Genomic DNA, 20370 nt, shown 5'->3' with positions numbered 1-20370 from the left:
CTTGAAATTTTATCATGGTTCCTTTACTGTTGCTGGGCGAAAAACTGAGAAACCTTCCCTACCAGCATTAAGGATATACCTGCAACACATGGACTGCAGTTTGAGAGACGGGTCACCATTACCTTCTCAAGGGCAATTAGGAGCGGACAGAAATGCTTACCCAGCCAGCAACATTCACATCCCATGAACTAATAAAAAGTCAAAACTCCTTGGTCAGTGGCTTGTGGTCACTGATCATGTATACTGTCATTCCAGCAAATGGTGTTCTACTAGTTTCATCAATATCACTGAAAATAATGTTTGTGTCTCGGCAGTCCTTTCTATCCAGCAGAGGTTGTACAGTTGTGCTATTGATGGGCTTATAGTACAATTTGTACTTATAGTCACCATGTGGGACCAGGATTTGTTCTTGTTATTATAAGGGAGACTTGTACCCACATAAATTCAGACTTAAATAGTTGAACCTTTGCAAGTTTAAAATCTCTTGTTCCTATTTGGTATACTTGAAGCAGAATTAGGTTACATTGTTCACTCCATAGAATCCCTACAGACTGAATGAGGCAATTCGGCCTCCACCGACTCTCTGAAAGAGCTTCTTACCCAGGCCCACTCCCCCACCCTATTCCCGCAATCCTGCACATTGATCATGGCCGATCTACTTAACCTGCACATCTTCGGACACTAAGGGGCAATTCAGTATGGTCAATCCGCCTAAACTGTACATCTTCGGCCACTAAGAGGCAATTTAGCATGGCAAATCCATCTAACCTGCACATATTTGGACTGTGGAAGGAAACTGGTGTACCCGGAGGTAACCCATGCAGTCAAGGGGAGAAGGTGCAAAGTTCAAATAGTCACCCAAATAAAATAACAAGTTACCTTGCAGTCATTTCAGAAGCTGCACAGTAAGCTGATTTCTTGTATCAAACAAGAAAATAGAATAAGAAAATGAAGAAATCCCCTGAGCACTCTCATGATGAATGCACCTGCAGTCAAGAAGTTGCCTAATGTCACATTCCACTCACTTAATACCCCTCTGCCCATTGTCATAGTCACAGTCATTGAGTGAAACAGCACAGAAACAGGCCCTTTGGCCCAGCATGTCTACACCTACCATCAAATAATATTGAGTAAACATTAGTTCGTGTTCTTCTTACAAAGATCCCAAACCGTCCCGATCATTGTAAGCTTCCTCTCTGAGAACTCTATTCCTCCAATGAACCCTTGAATTCCCTGGTGTACATTCATCCCCACTCCCTTTGCCCGTCATTAGTGGTGTTGATTCATCTCGGGTCCAACATTCTGGAATTCCCTCCCTAAACTCTTGTCTCTCCAGCTCTTCCTTTAATATCTCTTCAGCTAGGCTTTCCGACACTCCCAACATCTCGCTCTTTTCGCCTTGAGGCGGAAGTTGTTTATCGACTTCTTTAAGGAGTGTTGAGTTGTCAGCAGGAGGGGGGTGGGAGTTTACTTTGGGTTTGGTGGGGGGAATAGGTTGGAGAAGGGAGACGGGTATCAGGGGGAATGCAAGGAGGGAGGGGTTTTGTTTTGTTACCTGTAGCCGTGGTTGTCTTTTGTGAATATGTATATATTAAAAATGCTTCAATAAAATGTCTTTCATAAACAATCTGTGGCTTGGTGTCATTTTTATGTCTGATCACACCTTTATTATTTTAGTTAGAGATGATACACACACACGCGCACAGTTGTTGGGTTGGCTGTTAGCTTACAAATCAATGATGAATACATTTCAAAAGCCAACATGGCAAAGGTTGTGGATATCTGAGAGCTTTTCAGGCGTGCAGGGGAGGGAAGGCCATTCTTAAGTCGATTTAATTTCCTTGCGTGGTGGAAAGAGGATACTCCTCGCCTCTGGGTGGCGTGGTTGCCTACTCGACGGAGGTGGGGTTCTTCTTTTTGCAGATTGCATATCGTTGGAAAGAAGGACCGTGAACCACTGGAGTGAACACGTTAGAAGAGTCAGGTGGAGGAGAGAATCGGCGGTAATGGAACGCTGAGGAGCGGGACGTTCGGGTAGTGGAACACTGAGGAGCGGGACATTCGGTTAATGGAACACTAAGGAGCGGGACATTCGGAGGGAACAAAGAGAAACGGAACGTTCGGACAGCCAGACATTCCAGTCAGGTCATTGCTTGCGGGTCCACACTGCGTTGGGAGCTGCTCGCTGATTGTGCTGTGGCTGGAGCTGAGGCTGAGGCGGCCTCCCGGCAGCGACTGGGCTCTACCGTCCGACACTGAAGCCCGCTGCAGTCGTGTGCTTGGGTCCGAGTTAATCGAAGGTAATGCGTTCGAAAGATATCGATAGCACGCCGAATGCACCAGTGCAGGAGAGTAAACTCTGGGCACAAAGTTGTGAGAGAGGAAGGTCTATTGAGTCGAAAGATCAAGAGTGAAACCTGCACAGTCTCCGGTTTATATGCTTTCTGTTTGACATGCTTAAAAACCATTGGTGCAGCAGTGACTGTAAACTTAGCACAGCTCACTGCTGGCGTATAAAGAACGCTTAAAGTTAATAACTGGTAATGTCTTGACGTGTAATATTAAACTGACTGCTGTTCATTCTTGATGAATGGACTGCAAAATTGTCATGTATTTCAGTGAGGCTCAATGTGTCACAAGTCTCCCAATTCATTCATGATTTTTGCATTGGCAGTCATTTGATCTTTTGGCTCCACCTTCGAATATGTCAGTCCTCATTCAATATCTGCTTCAACGACAAGCTGAGGAACTATATGTATGCATAATATGCTTAGTGTGAACTCTAATAATCGTTACTCCATTCCCGGCTGGGTCACTGTCTGTGTGGAGTCTGCACGTCCTCCCCCTGTGTGCGTGGGTTTCCTCCGGGTGCTCCGGTTTCCTCCCACAGTCCAAAGATGTGCGGGTTAGGTGGATTGGCCATGCTAAAATTGCCCGTAGTGTCCTAATTAAAGTAAGGTTAGGGGGGGGGGGGGGGGGTTGTTGGGTTACGGGTATAGGGTGGATACGTGGGTTTGAGTAGGGTGATCGTGGCTCGGCACAACATTGAGGGCCGAAGGGCCTGTTCTGTGCTGTACTGTTCTATGTTCTATGTTCCAGATTTTCATATTGAAAATGAACATTTAAGTCCAGCACTGATAATTATTTTAGAAAGCAAAATAACACAAGAAACAGGAGCACAAGTCGGCTGTCTGACCCTTGCTCCAGCTCTGCTATTCAGTCAGATCATGGCTCACCTACCATGATTCTACTTTCTGCTGTAGACCCAAACCTCCAGACTTCCCCCAGTGCCCGAGCATCTGTCTGTGCCAGCCTTGAATATACTCAGTAACTGAGTATTCACAGTTTGCTGGGGTAGAGAAATCCAAAGGTTTCTAACCCTCTGACTGAAGACATTTTTCTTCCCCTCAATTCTAAATGGCTGCATCCCTCATCCTGAGATGACTCATTCTAGACCCTCCAGCTGGGGGGGGGGGGGGGGGGGTTACTCAGCGCCTCCTCTGTCAAACCCTCCAAAGGATTTTCCAAGTTTCAATAAGGTAAATGGAAACATATAATGTTCTTCTTTTTATTTTAGTGCCCCATTTTTTTTGGCACTATTTTGATGAATTTTTAACTTGAGGGCAGGGAGCAAATTGGCTTTTGGGATGGTGGTGGCTTTGACTTTGGAATATAGTAATGGTTATAATTGTGAAATTTTGAAACATTTTTCTTGTCCAAATCACAGTTTATTGTTAAGTAAATATAGAATGCAGGGGAAGGGACTGTTTTTGAATACATTCAAAATCTTTGATCTGCTCAAGACCCAGAATGAGGCTTGCTTCATTTGGTGGCTGAATGGGTTGCAGTGTCTGTTGTTGCTTTAGGACTGTGATTACCATTCTCAAATCCTCTGCTTTCGCTCTCCAGATTTTCTGTTGGAATTGCTTTGGTGAGACCTGGCGGTCCATCTGATTTCCAATCACTCCCACTACTTTGATACACTTCTGCTTTGGGTCACTGTCCAGTTGGTGGTTTCAGTGCTGATGCATAACTTTTTTTTAAGAGTACCCAATAATTTCTTCCAATTAAGGGGCAATTTAGAGTGGCCAATCTACCTATCCTGCACATCTTTGGGTTGTGGGGGTGAAACGCATGCAGACACGGGGAGAATGTGCAAACTCCACACGGACAGTGACCCAGGGCCGGGATTCGAACCCGGGTCCTCAGCGCCATAGGCAGCAATGCTAACCACTGTGCCACCGTGCTGCCCTTGCTGATGCATAACTGCATGATATTAGTGTAGGTGACCCTGGACAGTTGAAGTGAAATTGCGCTAAGTATTGGCCCTGCTTTCTTGGAGAACGATGTTTGAAGAGATCCGTGCTGCAGTGTATAAGTCAAATATCACAAGCTCCAAGATTTTCTCAGAACAATAGGCGAACATGTCTGTGAACATGTGATGCAAGAACTTTGGCTTCCATAAGCTTTTGTGCACTATTCTCTCTTTCCCCCGTCAATCATATAACAGACTGTCTTATCTCACGCAGATTCTCTCTGTTTTTCTCACTATATCTTGAACAGCTGCTGTGTGTGTGTGTCAGTCAATTAAAATGGGCCTTGATTGTTTATTTCTGGTCCTTCAGTCCCTGGAGAGTGGTAAGGCCAATTCGTGTCACAGCTAAATCTGCCCATCTGGCAACAGTCAATATTTCCTTTGCCCACGACGGGGCTGGAACTCCGAAGTTCCATTCTTGAATTGAGGTACAATATTTTAAATAACACGCGTCTTATCCGTCTTATCCAGATGTTATAATTCTAGACCGCATAATCGATCAGCATCTTTATGGGCTCACTGACTGGAATTGGCTCCCAGAGAACGATGCGTGTTTTACCCAGTTCGTATTTCACTTGCTAGCCAGTCTGAACCACTTGACTTGTTATTGATTGATTGTCAGATCCCCTCAAGCGTTTTTGGACTCCCAAGATTTATTGCTGCCTCCCATTTCCTACATGTTGGCATGCCAGATTTGTTGTCCCTTGACTAACCCCCGCCCCGTTTACACTAATTACTTTGGAGGAGTAGCTTGAGATATTCCGCTAGATGTATTTGCAGCTAATCTTTGTCCCAGTAGATTGATGGTCAGGACCAGTACCATGTGGCTGACCTCAAGAGGCTCTTGATTCAACTCCAGAGCCTCTGCGAAGCCAGGAGAAAAGTGCAGCAGTATTTTCTGTATCTCGTGGTAGATCAGAATACTTTTGAAGTTGTTTTCCTTTTTCGAGCAGTTTGCCATCAGCTATGTACCACATTAGAAAAGTGTGTACGGCAGAAATCGCTGTGCGCATGATTCTTCGGTTCTGCACATGTTGAGCACTGTGCTCCTCCGAAATGGACCGAGACTTTGATGAAACCTCCTCACACTTGAGAATTCATGACTACTTCTCCAAAATACAAACGTCTTTGATCATTTACTTCTTTCTTTGTTTGCCATCAAGCTGTATGAGTGCAGCTTGAAATTTTTGTCGTCCAGTTCACCAGAGTTTCTTCAGAGCAGTTTTTAGTTCTGCCAATTGTATCCCTCTTAGATTCAGCACAAAGTGTGTATTCCACTGTCATTCTGGATTTCTTGGATTATCCTCTTGACAGTTCATCCAATATTTTTCTTTTCTATATCAAAGGTAGTGGGAGAAGACCATCTAGTTCATTTTAAAATGTGTCTGTTCCATCATGGTACAGCGCAGATGCAGCATCACTCCCATCCACACCCTTCCAGCATACAACTTGTCTGTTCCATCATGGTACAGCGCAGATGCAGCATCATATCTCCCTCTCCCTCTCCCTCTCCCTCTCCCTCTCCCTCTCCCTCTCCCTCTCCCTCTCTCTCTCTCCTCCCCCATCCCCACCCCTCCCGCACACAATTCCCTTAGAGACTCGGGGGCCAGAGGAAATGACCATGGGCCCAATTTAGAAAAAGAATACTCTGGGGAAATCCCCCTCATCCCACCAAGGGGATCAGGGGCTGGTTTAGCACAGTGGGCTAAATAGATGGCTTTCAATGCCGAACAATGTCAGTAACACGGGTTCAATTCCCGTACCGGTCTCCCCGAACAGGCTTTTCACAGTAACTTCATTGAAGCCTACTTGTGACAAGCGATTATTTTTATGACTATCATGAGAGATTGAACTCCAGTGATCAGGGATTGCTGATATCAGTCTTCATTGATGCAAAAACTGTTTCCAGGCTGAAATATTGAGCAACCCCAGGAGCTCAGCCAGCCCCTTTTTTGAATGCTTGGACTCGTAGGCTGGCAACTTACTCCAGAGGCTAGTTTCATGTTGGGAATAATCTGTCTGAACTGTATGCAGAGCAATACTTTTCACTATCTCGGTGCACGTGACAATAAACAAATCCAATCCAACTCTGAGCTGGTGTGAGGTCTTCCTGACAGCGAATTGATATGCTTTTGGAACTTAGACTGATGTTGCTTTGTCTCCTCTCTGCCTATTTAGCTCAAATGCCTGCCCGTATTGACCAAATCAAATCCCTCAATACATAAAAAATCTCAAATCTGTGCTTTGGAAGTTTTCCCAAATGGAGTATAAAAAGTGTGTTGAGTGACCGGAACATCACCTTTGATGGCAGGATGAGCCCTAATGCACAGGACTGTAGAGAAAGTACCCACCTCTGATTTTCAACAGTGCACGACTGCCCTTGTATTTGACTGAACGATTGATCCTTCATCATAGTCTATAGAAAATCAATCGCAGGTAAAGGGAGAGAATTCTTTTCCTAGCTGTTACATAATGATTTCCTTCCTCAGTAATTTGTCCGAAAATGTTCGGAGTGAAAGTCGAGTTGTGTTCGGCCCTTCGGTCCTCTTGACCTCTAATTTGTAACTTTTGAGAGAAAATCAAGATTAAGCACTAAATAGTGCAGGAGGAGCCCCGGCAAAATTGGAAGGAAGGCAAATGAATGTGGACCCTGAGTGGAGAATGCCCCAGATTCAATTTAAAAAGTCTTGGTTCCAGGAGGACAAATGAAGAGAATTTATTTGAGTACTACATTTAAAAATCGAAAGGACTGAGTTTGAGTCTTTATTTAACATGGCAGGAAAGGAAGCTGTGTTCGTCATTGTTTGATGTGTATTGTATCAGTCATTGACCCCCCTCATTGAGCCTCTGCTAATTCCCCTATGGTGCTTTTCGACCCTGGCATGAAACGTATTTGTACCCGTACAGTATTTGGTATTTTGTACCGGCAACTGAGCACAGCGATCGAATGAGCCAGCAGGCAGTGCTGAGCCGTAGTCAAGAAACTTGTCAGTTTTTGATGCATTTGTCCACATGTTCACCTGTCATATTTTATGCGTGTAGGAAGAAAGATGTGCGCTGAGAGAATTGTTGTGATTTATCTCGCTGCTGCCAGTTGACTTTTGCTCCTGTTGATCTTTGTTCCAAAGACACCTGATTTGGAGTTGGAGCCCCGGGATATTAAGTGGGTGAGAGAGTTGTCAGTCAGAGAGGTAAACAGTCAGTATTTCCGGCGGGTGCATTTAGAGCAGGGGTGGGCAAACTACGGCCCGCGGGCCGCATGCAGCCCGCCAAAGGTCTTTCTGCGGCCCACCAAGTCATTAAAAAAAAAACAATTTTTAAAAAAGAATTTTTTTTTTTAATTTTTAATTTTTTTTTAAGGTTAATGGGGGGGGGCTGTTGGGTTACTTACTGGTATAGGGTGGATACGTTGACTTGAGTAGGGTGATCATTGCTCGGCACAACGTCGAGGGCCGAAGGGCCTGTTCTGTGCTGTACTGTTCTATGTTCTATATGAGGCGCCCAGAATCATAACCGGGTGAAGTAATTATTTTACTTAATATACTATGCGGCCCTTTAAAATTGTGAATTTCTGAATGTGGCCCTTGCACGGAAAAGTTTGCCCACCCCTGATTTAGAGCAATCAGGTTAATTCTTCGCCTGGGAAATGGTAGTTCTCACAATATAGATTTAAGATCATGTTTCAGTTAATCACCCACTGTCTGTGGAACTTTTTCCTTGGACTTAGCTTGCCACTAAATATCTGGGGAGTGGATGATTGTAATGCACATAACTTCTGTCAGTCATCAAAATGTCAAAATCTTTTCTCAAAGAAGCTGTTAAAACCCAGATTTTCAACTCTTGAGCGTAGATTTGTGTGAAGGGAAAGAGGTTGACGTTGGTTAACTGCAGTGGCAAGCGCAAAATCTTCGGCTTCGTAGAGAGTCAGAAAGTAATGAAGGAGTGAGCAGGTTGAAGCTTTCTTTGGGGCAAGTTAAGGTTCACTCCCAAGATGTGTCAGAGCTTTCTACAATTACTCAACTGGGAAGTACAAACCAAGCATGGGATGTGACCTGTCCTCATTATTTTTTTTATAACTTTAAAGTGCCCAATTTATTTTATTTTCCAATTCAGAGTCAATTTAGCGTGGCCAATCCACCTAACCTGCACATCTTTGGGTTGTGGGGGCGAAACCCACGCAAACACGGGGAGAATGTGCAAACTCCACTCAGACAGCGACCGAGAGCCGGGATCGAACCTGGGACCTCAGCGCCGTGAGGCAGCAATGCTAACCGTTGCACCACCGTGCTGCCCTCTGTCGTCCTCATTTTAACCCATTAAGCGTTGGTATCATTCTGGGCAGTCCATGCTCGAAACCTCGCCAAGGCCAGTGTGTGTCAGCCTTTCAGAGATCCAATGTTCCCTCTCATTTTTTCCATCTGTGTACAGAGTGTATTTTGGTCTGTGCATCGATATCAAGGTAATATGTAGATGTGTGCAACCAGTAGAAATAAATAAAAATAATGTATATTTTTAAAAGTTGCTATAGGTATGGAAGAACAGGAAAGATTCCTCCCATCGACAGGGCAACATGCTAGTCCAGAAATTCCGATTTACTGAATTCAACATTCAATTTGCCATTGTGGCATTTGAACTCAACCTCGATTTTTAACTCCAGTCCCATAACCACGACAAGACTGTACGTGAGGGAGACATTTGTTTTTATATTGTGGCTTGTACTTTAGTGGTTTGACAGAAGAGAGGTTGAATTGGTTACAATGGCTTGAGAGAAGGTGAGGATCGTTTTGCTTCAATTTGACCAGCTCCAAATTTGAATTGATGGAAAATGTGGAAAAGGCGACTTGTATTTTTTTCTCCTTTTCTATTGAGTGCTTACTTTGCTCAAAACTGCCATGAATAGTGAAGAAAATAGGTCAGCAACGTGCAGAAGTGAAGTGTTCCTGTGAATTTGGAGAGTGAAAGTCTGAGAGATGCTTTGTCCCTGTAAATCAAGAGAATATTATTGATAGGAAAACTGCATCTGGGAACTGGGGCAGAGAACATTGTGAGGAAGAGAGAATGGAATCCCAGGAGGGGGAATGAGTTTTGAGGTGATTTTTGGGGGGGGGGGGGGGGAAATTGTGATATTTATTCCACATAACTTTTATTTTTAAGATTAAAAATGCATGAATTGTGAAGTTTTTTAAAAAAAATTTATAAATTTAGGGTGCCCAATTCATTTTTTCCAATTAAGGGCAATTTACTGTGGCCAATTCACCTAGCCTGCACATCTTTGGGTTGTGGGGGCAAAACCCATGCAGACATGGGGAGAATGTGCAAACGCCACATGGAGTGAACCTGGGATCTCGGCGCCGTGAGGCAGCAGGGCTAACCCACTGTGCCACCGTGCTGAATTGTGAAGTTATAAACCTGTTCACCATTTACTAGTAAACTGTCTCTTGCAGTACATACAAAATTAAGTTGAGGAGAGGCAGTGTTTCGAAATATGCATTGTTAATCCCTTGAGATAATCATACAACGCTTTGAGATCTGGGACACGAATCCCAAATTTTCAGAAACTCCCTGGAAATGCCAGTGTGTTTTTAACGTGTCAAATGTCATTTTGATCAATCTCCGTGATGAATTCTACAAAACAAGCTGCAGCAGAATGGTTAGATCAATGGTGTTAATTGGCCCAATAATCCTCTTACTAACTCTGGGTCATAGAATTTACAGTGCAGAAGGAGGCCATTCGGCTCTTCGAGTCTGCACCTGCCCTTGGAAAGAGTTCCCTACTTAAACCCACGCCTCCACCCCATCCCCAGAATCCAGTAACCCCACCTAACCTTTTTGGACACTAAGGACAATTTATCATGGCCAGTCCACCTAACCTGCATATCTTTGGACTGTGGGAGGAAACTGGAGCACCCGGAGGAAACCTACGCAGATACGGGGAGAACGTGCAGACTCCGCACAGACAGTGACCCAAGATGGGAATCGAACCTGGGACCCTAGAGCTGTGAAACAGCTGTGCTAACCATTGTGCTACTGTGCTAATTGCTAATATAACATCTTAATAACTTATTGGCTCTTTTCAACTTGCCTCCCATTTTCTGATGCTCGCCGTTTCCCTCTCCTGCACCCTCACCGTGCGCAGGAATGAAACTTGGTTGTTTTAGTGCATGGTCCTACAAAGCTACAGCAAAAGCGAATGGAATATCAGGGTTTATAGCTTGGTGATCCAATATAAAGCAAAAATAACTAGTATTGTCCTTCTAAATTACCTTGGTTTGGCCTCAGCTAGAATACGGAGTCCAGTTTATGAAATGCGTGAACCTTTGAAACACTGGCTCGGATTGATGCCCATTTTAAAATGACAACAGCTACAAAAATGAAGCAATGTAGATGCTGGAAATCTGTAATAAAAACAGAAACTGCTGGGTAAACTCAGCAGATCTGGCAGCATCTGTGGAGAGAGAAACACGGTTAACGTTTTGAGTCCAGATGACTTCTGTTTCTCTCTCCACCGATGCTGCCAGATCTGCTGAGTTCACCCAGCATTTTCTGTTTTTATTACAACAAGAAATGTAGATTGATCTCTCACTTTTCTGAAGCATAAATTGATCCCAAAGTGTTTACATCAGAAACTGTTAGTTACCCTGCTTGACATGACAGTTGTGTCTTACCAGTTTTTTGAAAGAAAGAGTATAGACCTCGGAGGGATTTCAATGTCATGGTGACAGGATTAGGAGTGTGTCCATTCTGGCCGACTCTCAAGGTTTGATGGGTCAGGGAGAAGAGGGGAATTACACCATTGTAGAAGTCTGATTGATGTGACTGAGATTTGTCTTTTTGCATTGACCCTTTGAACAAATGGCTGACTGCTGCAGTGAGTGGGTTTACAGCCACTATTTAGAAAGAAGGTGCTGAGTCCCTAGCTGTATGTTGATGTTACTGGGCAAATGGAGAATAGCTCCTGAATCTCAGTTTGGCTTCCTTTTGAAGGGTGAATGCCCAGGTTTTTCCCCCCCTGAGTTAACCACAGTGTTGTTCCCCTCTTACCCCGAATTACCTGAGGATTTTTAGCGCTGAATTCTCTTGGACATAATGCCGCTTTATGTTTGGGTTAGGGGTGGGTGTTATCCATGGGTGTTATCCGTTTAATCAGTTAACTGCACAGTATCAATGCAGATTGTTGGGATGTACATGGAGGTGACGGCGCTGAGTTGCAACAGGACTGTAGGGGATTGGGCAACTTGGTTTTTTTTTAATGAAAAGTAAGTTTTCATCGTGCAGGTTAAGACATCACAGAAGTTTTAGAATTCAGCCAGGAAAAATTGGATGTCATTGGAATTCATTCCAGCGATTTGTCACTGCAGTTTTACAGGGGGTGGGTGGAAATGTTCCTTATGTTAAAGTGGGGCCTTATTTTTTGGCAATCGTCCAAAAAAGCTGGAATATTCGAGCCCATAACTAGCTCTGCAGCCTGGCGAAGGCAGTTTGAATCTTTAGGCATTTGCGGCCAGCAATAAATAACGGAGAATGTAATTAATTTTGTGTCCGATCACTTCTCTAGCCAGTCTCTTTAATTGCTGCCCTTGGGCAGCATATTTCTTTTCACTTAGTTGGAAACCTGGTTGATTCTCAGGGGAAGTGTGATGGTGTCTGACTGCTGTCATTTTGGATCAGATGTTTTGAGAGAAGCTGGAGAAAGAAGCTGCTCTGCTGGAGTTTAATTGTGCGTGACATCTGTGTGATGATGCTGCCAATAGAAAGCAGATAGTTCTGTTATCAAGTGTTGAGGTGCTGCAAAAGCTTGAGCAGTAATGGGTTTAAATAAATTCTGCCCTGGCTTGCTGAAATCTTTCCGCGTTGTTTTAAAAAGAAAAATAACCACCATTGGAAATTGTGAGATTTACCCCAGTTTCAGCAACTTGTTGAGGTTTCCCACCTTTCTGAAAGGTAATTCACTTCCATTTGAAATTTTGTGTGGCGAGGACAGAAGGTAGCCTACAACTGATTTGTTATGGAGTCTTTGTTCGCTGACAATCAGAGAGAGACGTTTTAAAAAAAATTTAGAGTACCCAATACATTTTTTCCAATTGAGGTGCAATTTAGCGTGGCCAATCCACCTACCCTGCATATCTTTGGGTTGTGGGGGTGAAACCCATGCAAACACGGGGAGAATGTGCAAACTCCACACGGACAGTGACCCAGAGCCGGACTTGAACCTGGGACCTTGGCACTGTAAGGCAGCAGTGCAAACCACTGCACCGCCCTGCTAACCACCATGCTACCGTGCTGCCCTAAAATCTTGAATCCTCCATTATCGCTGTGTCACTAAGTGGAAATTCCTTCAAATTAACTATTCGGTAGATAAAAATCATTAATTTGAGCCTCTGCCACAGTGTCTACTCCATGCCACTGCTTCCGGCTGACTCAAAGTGTGGACATCCTCCTGTGTCCTGTTGGATGCGGAGTTGAGTTTCAGACTCCATATTCTGTCAATCGCTTTCACCATTATAATATCACCTGCAGAATACCCGGCCTTTGATTTACTCTTGCTGTCACAGCATTTATTGTCGAATCCACTTGAGTTTCTGGTGTTGTTAATGAACATTGTCCAGGACAGGGTGGGATGTGAACCCTCAACGTTTCTTTAGGCCGTGCTGAGGCATTGCTCAAGTCCACCCGAGTCAGAAATAGTACCCATCACTGGTGAAAAAACAGAAATGTAACTTGACGTTAACTGTTGTTCTGTGTCACCAGATTTGCTTTTCTCTCCAAGACTTCCTGTTCCTTCCACCACGGACACTCTGTTTGAGATATTGTCATCGACTTTGGCTGAAAATGAAGCTTTTCAGAGCGGATTTGCCAGTATTATTGTCGTGGACATTCTGAGCCTTTAGAATGAGTCAGGGATGATTGATTTGGTTTGACATAATTGATTACTTTCACCTTGGTAAATGGCAGCAGTATGAGGAGCTTCAGCACTTCGGTATCCATCTACCGTTCCTGACCATCCTCAGCCAGCAATTTGGAGCAGCTTTTAAGAGACTGAGTTGGTTGACATGGAGCTGGCAGGAGTTGCATCAGCTGGTCAAGGGACACAGTGCTGGCCACAGCTTGGCTGCTGCTGGGCTGTGTGTGGAAGCGCTGTTATAAAGCTCTTGAAATAAGTCACTTGCCATGATTTTAGATCAGTTCCCCAGCTCCACCTATTGGCAGTGGCGAACAACAACGGGTCTGATCGCAAGAAGCTTTATGGCTGCACCCGCCAAGAAGAAAACAATGTTTCAGTCGATCAGGTGAGGGAAAAGCTGAATTGCTGAAGTGTTCTCACCTGATCAGTGACTTCACAGCTGAGTGTGTGGAAGTCATGAAGGATCCTCGCTTGGTTTAATTTGCAGTGTGTGCATTGACTTGGTCTCGACTGAAGAACTCCTTTTAGCAAAAGGATGTGGTTCTGTCCGATTTGATGATGCCCAGTATCCACCCAGAATGGAGCAGCTGATGAATGGCGGTAGGAATTTGGTGTAGGCCCACGATAACTGGATTGACCAATGGTCATCTGGTTACGTTTGGAATCTGCTACCGAGGCTGAATCATTAAAAGTGGGGAAGAATTTGTACAATGTTCACTCCCTAGCCTACATAATCAAAACTGTCAAAAGATACAGAAATTGAAATATACTTTCTAGCGCCTTCTCTACCTTGTGGGTGATGAGTGTCAATTGAAGTGTCTTTCTTCAGATAATGAAGTTTTGACACCCAACACAAATTGCGTTTTAAAAAAAAAAAAAAAAATTCTCATCTGCCAAATCTCTGCATGAATAATAACATCTGCAAGAGCTTTGAGCAATTACTATGGAATGCAACATTAAATTCCATCGTGTTCTGCAGACTATACCTTCGCGACAGGGAGGTTTTGAACTTGACCCAATGCTAATTACTGTACACTGAAACGCCGTGCAACTCCAGTGCGAATTAGACTGCCAGCAGATGTTCTAGAACGCTCCGTGCAAGTGCAGAAGAAGAATCCCCTCGAGGTGCTATACTCCTTGTTTAGCAAAACGGCCTATCATGGACACAAAGCCAAATCCGTTTAAAGGTGTGAGCTGTCACTATATTTGAGATCTGTTTATATCTGTGCTGACAAAGAGTGTAAAATTTCCACCTTGCAAGTCGAAGATCCCTGAGCTTAGGTCAGCTCTTGTTTTAGCATGTCTGTAATATTAATCTAGTGTCCAGGAAGTGTCGCTACTGGAAGTTACTGCTGTCAGTGGGCTTTGTTATTTAATCATTATAGATTGCTCCACTCCACTGTCTTTTCACCTTTTGGGAACCATTTAGAAATCATGTTAAACCGATGAAATGAAAGATAATTATCTGTTTCCACGGTCAACCAAATGTCTTTATTCTTAAACGTATCATGGCTGAAAACCTTTCTCATTGGATAGTGACGAGCTGTGACATATTTCTCTCCTGTTTGACGCTAATTACCACTTTTCGTATGCAAGCGCTTAATTTGAGCACAGGAATGATGTAACCCTGATGTAGTCTATTTGTGCTGTCCTCGTGTCTTTGTGGATTTCCTCGGGGTGCTCCAGTTTCCTCCCACCGTTCCAAAGAGGTGCAAATTGGCCGTGAACAATGCACGGGGTTTGCAGGGTTAGGGCAGGGAGTGGGTCTAGATGGAGCGCTCTTTCGGAAGGCCGGTGTAGACTCGATGGGCCGAATGGCCGCCTCCTGCACTGTTGGGGATTCTATGGGGGTTAAGCCGAGCATAATTGTTGCTGTGATTTACTGAATAGAGCGATGCAAGCGTCCAAGATAGCAAAATGAGAACTGAAGAATTAATTGACAAGCCACGTGGCTTGGTCTATTGTTAGGAAAACAAAGATAGTTTTAAGGGATTTATATTTGCATTGGTAAACATTAGCAATAAGGGATAGTTTTAAGTGGTTTAATTTAACGTTTCTGTGCCTGGAAGGGTAAACCTACAGTTAAATTCATGCTGGACAATGATGTTTGTGTGTGTGGGGGTTGGTTAAATTCCATTGTGTGTTCTATCGTGTTTCAAGAGAGATATGGTGAAGAATAAATAAACCAGCGGTGGTTCCTCAGCAACTGGGCAGAAAAACTTTTTAAGTTTCAGTTCAGCTAATTTGATTACAGTTGAAGATGGGCAGTGAGAGAAAAGGCAGCTCTGCTAGACCAGAAGCAGTTGGTTTTTACCTGTGGTGCTTTTACCTGCTTCGTTCCTGATCAATCGAACATCAGCTGGCCATAGCCTAGCGGAAAACTTGCTGTGCCTGAGGAGGGAGCTGTCAGTCAGCGACTCTCCAGAGAAATCCTTTGACATGGTACCTGCCACCAGAACTCAAGATGACATGTTCCAGGCAGTCGCGATTTACTTACCAATTAAAAAATCTTCATGACACTTGGCAGGTTTCTTGCAGAGCAGTTTTGACTTGGCAATCCACCCTTCGGGCATGATACATTTTTTACGTCCGGGTCTTCTAATACTCTGCCAAAGTCTTGGGGCGGTTCAATAAACACTCCAACTCTTTGGGATGGCTGCCTGTTCACATTAACCTGAATAATAGGCCACCTCGGGCCTCAGTGATATTCCCACATGTACATCTCAATGCGATTTGCTTCTTGGGCAGAGAGAAACCCAGTTTGCAGTCATCAAATTTGAAGAAGGTGTTCACAAACAATTTAAAAATATATAATTTCCTGTGATGTCTACAAGAATAGCTCTCACTTTTGTCAAACTGGATAGAATTAAAATAGCAAGCAAGCATGAAACGACTTGGAAGATGACATTTACCAGTTTCTGTGAATTACATCCATTCAGCCGAGTGGGTCTTTGCTCCTCATTTAATCCCCGACGTAGTGAACATCTTCAGCAATTTCCCCATTTGGTTTCTTTGTGACTGTTTTATCTTTATGATGCCCTCGTTCTGATCTCTCCTGCAGAAAGACAAACGTTCTCAATGTCCACCCGATCAAACCCTTTTGTTACCATTAAAGAATTGTGAGATTGCCCCTTCATCCCTTTTTCCCCATTTCTAGAGCAATCTTTTGATGATTGGCTTGTGGAGATTCAAATGGAAATTCTCTGCTCCCTCTGGCTTTTCAGTTTGGGTATCGTTGCTTTCGTCCTATTTTTAATCTATCGAAGTGCAGTGGTTACGGCAAAGAAGAAGGCCATTTGGCCCATCATTCTTGTGCTGGCTGTTTGCTAAAGCAATTCACCTCATGCCACTCTCCTGTCTTTTCCTCACAACCCTGCAATGATTCCTTTTTAAGGCATGTTCAGTCTTCATAAGTATAACTTCTCAATTGTGGTATTCCTTTCAATCTTTCCTGCACCTTGCCCACTATTTCTCCAATTACCATAAATTGTCAATTTAGCTACTGGTTTCATATTTCTAAGTGAAAGTACAGTGAATGTTTACTTAGAGCTTAAATGAGCTTACGGTTGAGCAAATTAGTTGTAAACCTAAATTTAGTCGGAGAAGGAAAATAATGGTTCGTTGTGAGGAATGAACATTTTGGTCCCTTAGTTTCTTTGTGGTGGAGCCCTGGTTAGTTTGCCCCCTGTTCCCCTGCCCAAACTGATGGAGGAACGATCTGTGTCACCTTCACCTTCACTGTTGCTCTGAAAGAGTTAAGTTCGCCCCGCACAGACTGTTGATCATATGTCTGCTCTGCGCTGCTCAGTACCACAATGGGCCATTCAGGAGCAACATAGCTGTGACACATACTTGACACTACCTCATTAGGCATGTTGCAGGCTAAATGACTATCAAATCCTATTATTTCGGCTGGTTGCATGCCCTGAGCTATTTGTTCAACCTCTTGAACTTTGAATGGTACTGTATAGAGGTGAAACCCCCAAAGCAAATGGCATGTGGAGATTCAAGTGAAAATTCTCTGTTCCCTTAGGCTTTTCAGGTTGGGTTGTTTTTCACCTTGGAAATGTCATGTTTTTGTTTAACATCTCCACACTCCTACTTTATACTTTGTGTTGACAGCTCTTTTTAATTTGGAGCAGGTTTCACTGATCTTCCAACATAAGTGAATGCTTCTCCCAACATGATTTATGCTGTGATTTCTTACAGGAATTGTGCAATTTTCCTGCATTTATCTAGAGCAATTATGATCACGCCTGCCTTTGAATTAAGTCAAGAGCCTAATTTCCTCACCATTATAATCCATGTCCCGTATGCAAAAGTTAATGAAGTTGACCTGTATATTGATGGAGTGGACTTCAAATTCTATGCAAAGCCATACTTCTTAAGGCAAGTACTACAGCATTGGGATTTGAGTACGTTGTTTTAATTGCTTCAGTCCTCTTGCTAAATTGTGTTGTGCTATAATTTTTGTTTATGTATGTTGGCAAGCTCATTTATCACTTTGCTAATGTGGGATGTATTATTACGTTAAAGGCACTTTATAAATATGAGTTGCTGACACAGCGTTTGTAACCTTCTAACCGCGAGCATCTGCTCTCCCTTTGTGAAAACAGGTTAACTCTTCCAGGAAGGATAGTGGAGGATGGCAGAGAAAAGGCTTCTTATGACGCTGATACAGGTAGGGGCGTGCTAGCTTTAATCTCTGTTAAAATAATTTCACCTGGTTGTCAGGATGTAAAATATGATAACGGAATCATGAACTGTTGTGCTATCATTGCTGGCTTTGATGTATTTTGAATTCAGACCAGAAGTATCTGTGTCTTTATGATACGAGATATCTTTTCAGCTTTCTTTTCGAATTTCACCTGAAAGTAACTAATTAAACCTTTTGGGCATGTTAACTGTGAGTTGACAGATTTATTATATCTCCAGTAGAATTTTTTTTCCGATTCATTATGCAGTCTTTAATTAATGTGTGGGCTGTATTTTTGTCCCTAAGGTGAACACTAATTTTGGGGGAAGCACTAATTTCCGCCTTTAACTCCAGTATTGAGTTGAACCAATGTTTTTTTTTGGCAGTGATGGTTGAAATGATCAGAAATAAACTTGCAAAACTCCAGTTACTTGGCCATCGAAAGAGATTTGAATGGAATTTGGGTCTTGACTGTTTGGTGTGTTTAATAATTTCGACAACGGCTCGGAGCAGGTTGTGCGTCTTTTGTTTCCAGGGCATTTCCATTTGAAATAAAAACTAATCCTTCTAAAGAATGTTAGGATACTGAAGCAGACCCCAACTTTTGTAGCAAAGCAGACACAAACTTTTGTTAGGATACGGAATGAGAACCCAAACAATTTTTAAATTGTAAAACTGAAAGGAAAGGCTACTTCGCCCCAGGAGTGATGTCTCTGACCAATGTGTATTTTTTATGTTAAAGAACAATTTAACCACATGAACATCAAATGAATACCTTTACAATTATCAGTTAAACAATTTTTTAAAGTATATTTTTAATCAAGGTATTTTACAAATATGCACAGAATTTCAGCAGATCGTCACATCAACCACAACCCCACCAACACCCTGCCATGTCCCTTCTTCCCCATTTGAACCCCCTTATCTCCCTCCACCGCCAAAAAAACACCTCCCCCTTGCTGACTTCTCGAATCTCCTTTTAAGAATTCGATGAACTGTTTCCACCTCCGGGGGCGAACTCCTCTACCGACCCCTGCAGAGTGAACCTGACCTTTTCCAAGCTCAGAAATTCTGCCAGGTCGCTCACCCACACCCCTGCTTGCCGCGGCTCCAAGTTCCGCCAACCCTTGAAAATCTGTCTACAGGCTATCAGGGAGGCAAAGGCCTCCTCCCCCGACTCCGGGTCTTCAGACACACCAAATATTGCCACCTCCGGACTCGGAACCACCCCCACACCCAGCACCTCGGACATCACGTCTGAGAAGCCCTGCCAGAATACCCTCAGTCTTGGACGCGCCCAGAACATGTGGACATGGTTTGTGAGCGCCCCCCCCCCCCCCCCCCCCCCCCCCCCCCCCCCCCGGCGCACCGCCCACTTCTATCCTCCACCCTGCAAAGAACCTACTCATCCTCACCACCGTCATGTGGGCCCTATGCACCAGTTCAAACTGGATGAAGCTCAGCCTTACACACAACGCAAATGCATTCACCTTCCGCAAGGCCTAAGCCCACATTCCAGCCCGTACGTCCCCACTCAGCTCCTCCTCCTGCAAACAATTCTTAAATGAAAGGAAAAGCTCAAACTTACTATCTACACCTGTTACTAATTCCAGTACCACAAATCAGTTCAAATCCACTTATAAATAAAGTTAACAAAACAGATTGCTTGCTTATCTGTGTAGAGACTTTTGGAGAGAGAAACCGTTTCAAGAGCACATCCTGCTGTTCAATGTAAAATCCTATAACCTACTTCCAAACTATAGACAGACCTGGCTCCTCCCATTAAGTGCATCCCATTAAGTTCCGTGACTTGCTTAACTACGACTAAATACTACTCCCTCATACCCTCATAAATTATCTACATTCCAGGGAATGTCCAGCAACCACAACACTATCTCATTAACCCTTTTATCTGCAACCAAGCAAGTGATTGGAATGAATGATTACCTCTCCTTTTATGACTCTTTAATTACAACTTTAGTGGACACTGCCTGTATGCATTTTAAACCAGGGTTTGTAATAACATTACTGTCACAAATACAAAATATGTAACAATTTCTACAGTCGTCCCAAGAGACATAACTCATTTGGTAGCACTGAACTTGAATATTGCAGGAAAAAAAGAGGCAAAACTTCGATTAACAATGTCTTATTATTTTCAGCGAGAAATAATATGCTGACACTGGTGACACATCCCAAAGAGATCATTTTTCCCCTTTGGCAATGAAGCAACTGGAATTTTCCCTTCACAAATGGATTAAAACTGCTTAAGTCCTGGAATGGGATGTGTAAATAAAACTGTAGGAAATAAGGCAGCCGGCGATGTAGGCAGTGAATTAGGTTCCGAGAACTGATCGTTATCACTTTGAGCAGTCCAGACAGAAATGACTCCAACCCGTGCCTTCTGGCACAGTGGGGATAGAAGCAATTTGTTGGGCAGTTTAATTGGCAATACTC

At 43.5% G+C, this 20370-nt stretch overlaps 1 protein-coding gene across 1 annotated transcript in view; it reads left to right on the top strand.

Moving 5' to 3' along the window:
* Positions 1 to 1794: 1794 nt before the first annotated feature.
* Positions 1795 to 20370, top strand: part of shq1 (SHQ1, H/ACA ribonucleoprotein assembly factor) — an 84290-nt gene continuing 65714 nt past the window's right edge. Inside the window, 3 exon segments of the mRNA XM_038810673.1 lie at positions 1795 to 2300; positions 17427 to 17606; positions 17834 to 17898. Coding sequence (XP_038666601.1) covers positions 17464 to 17606; positions 17834 to 17898 — 208 coding nt within the window. The 5' untranslated portion in view covers positions 1795 to 2300; positions 17427 to 17463.

Source organism: Scyliorhinus canicula, chromosome 11 (genome assembly GCF_902713615.1).
Source record: "Scyliorhinus canicula chromosome 11, sScyCan1.1, whole genome shotgun sequence".
In the NCBI taxonomy this organism is placed as follows: domain Eukaryota; kingdom Metazoa; phylum Chordata; class Chondrichthyes; order Carcharhiniformes; family Scyliorhinidae; genus Scyliorhinus; species Scyliorhinus canicula.
This window is presented reverse-complemented; position numbering and strand designations above follow the sequence as displayed.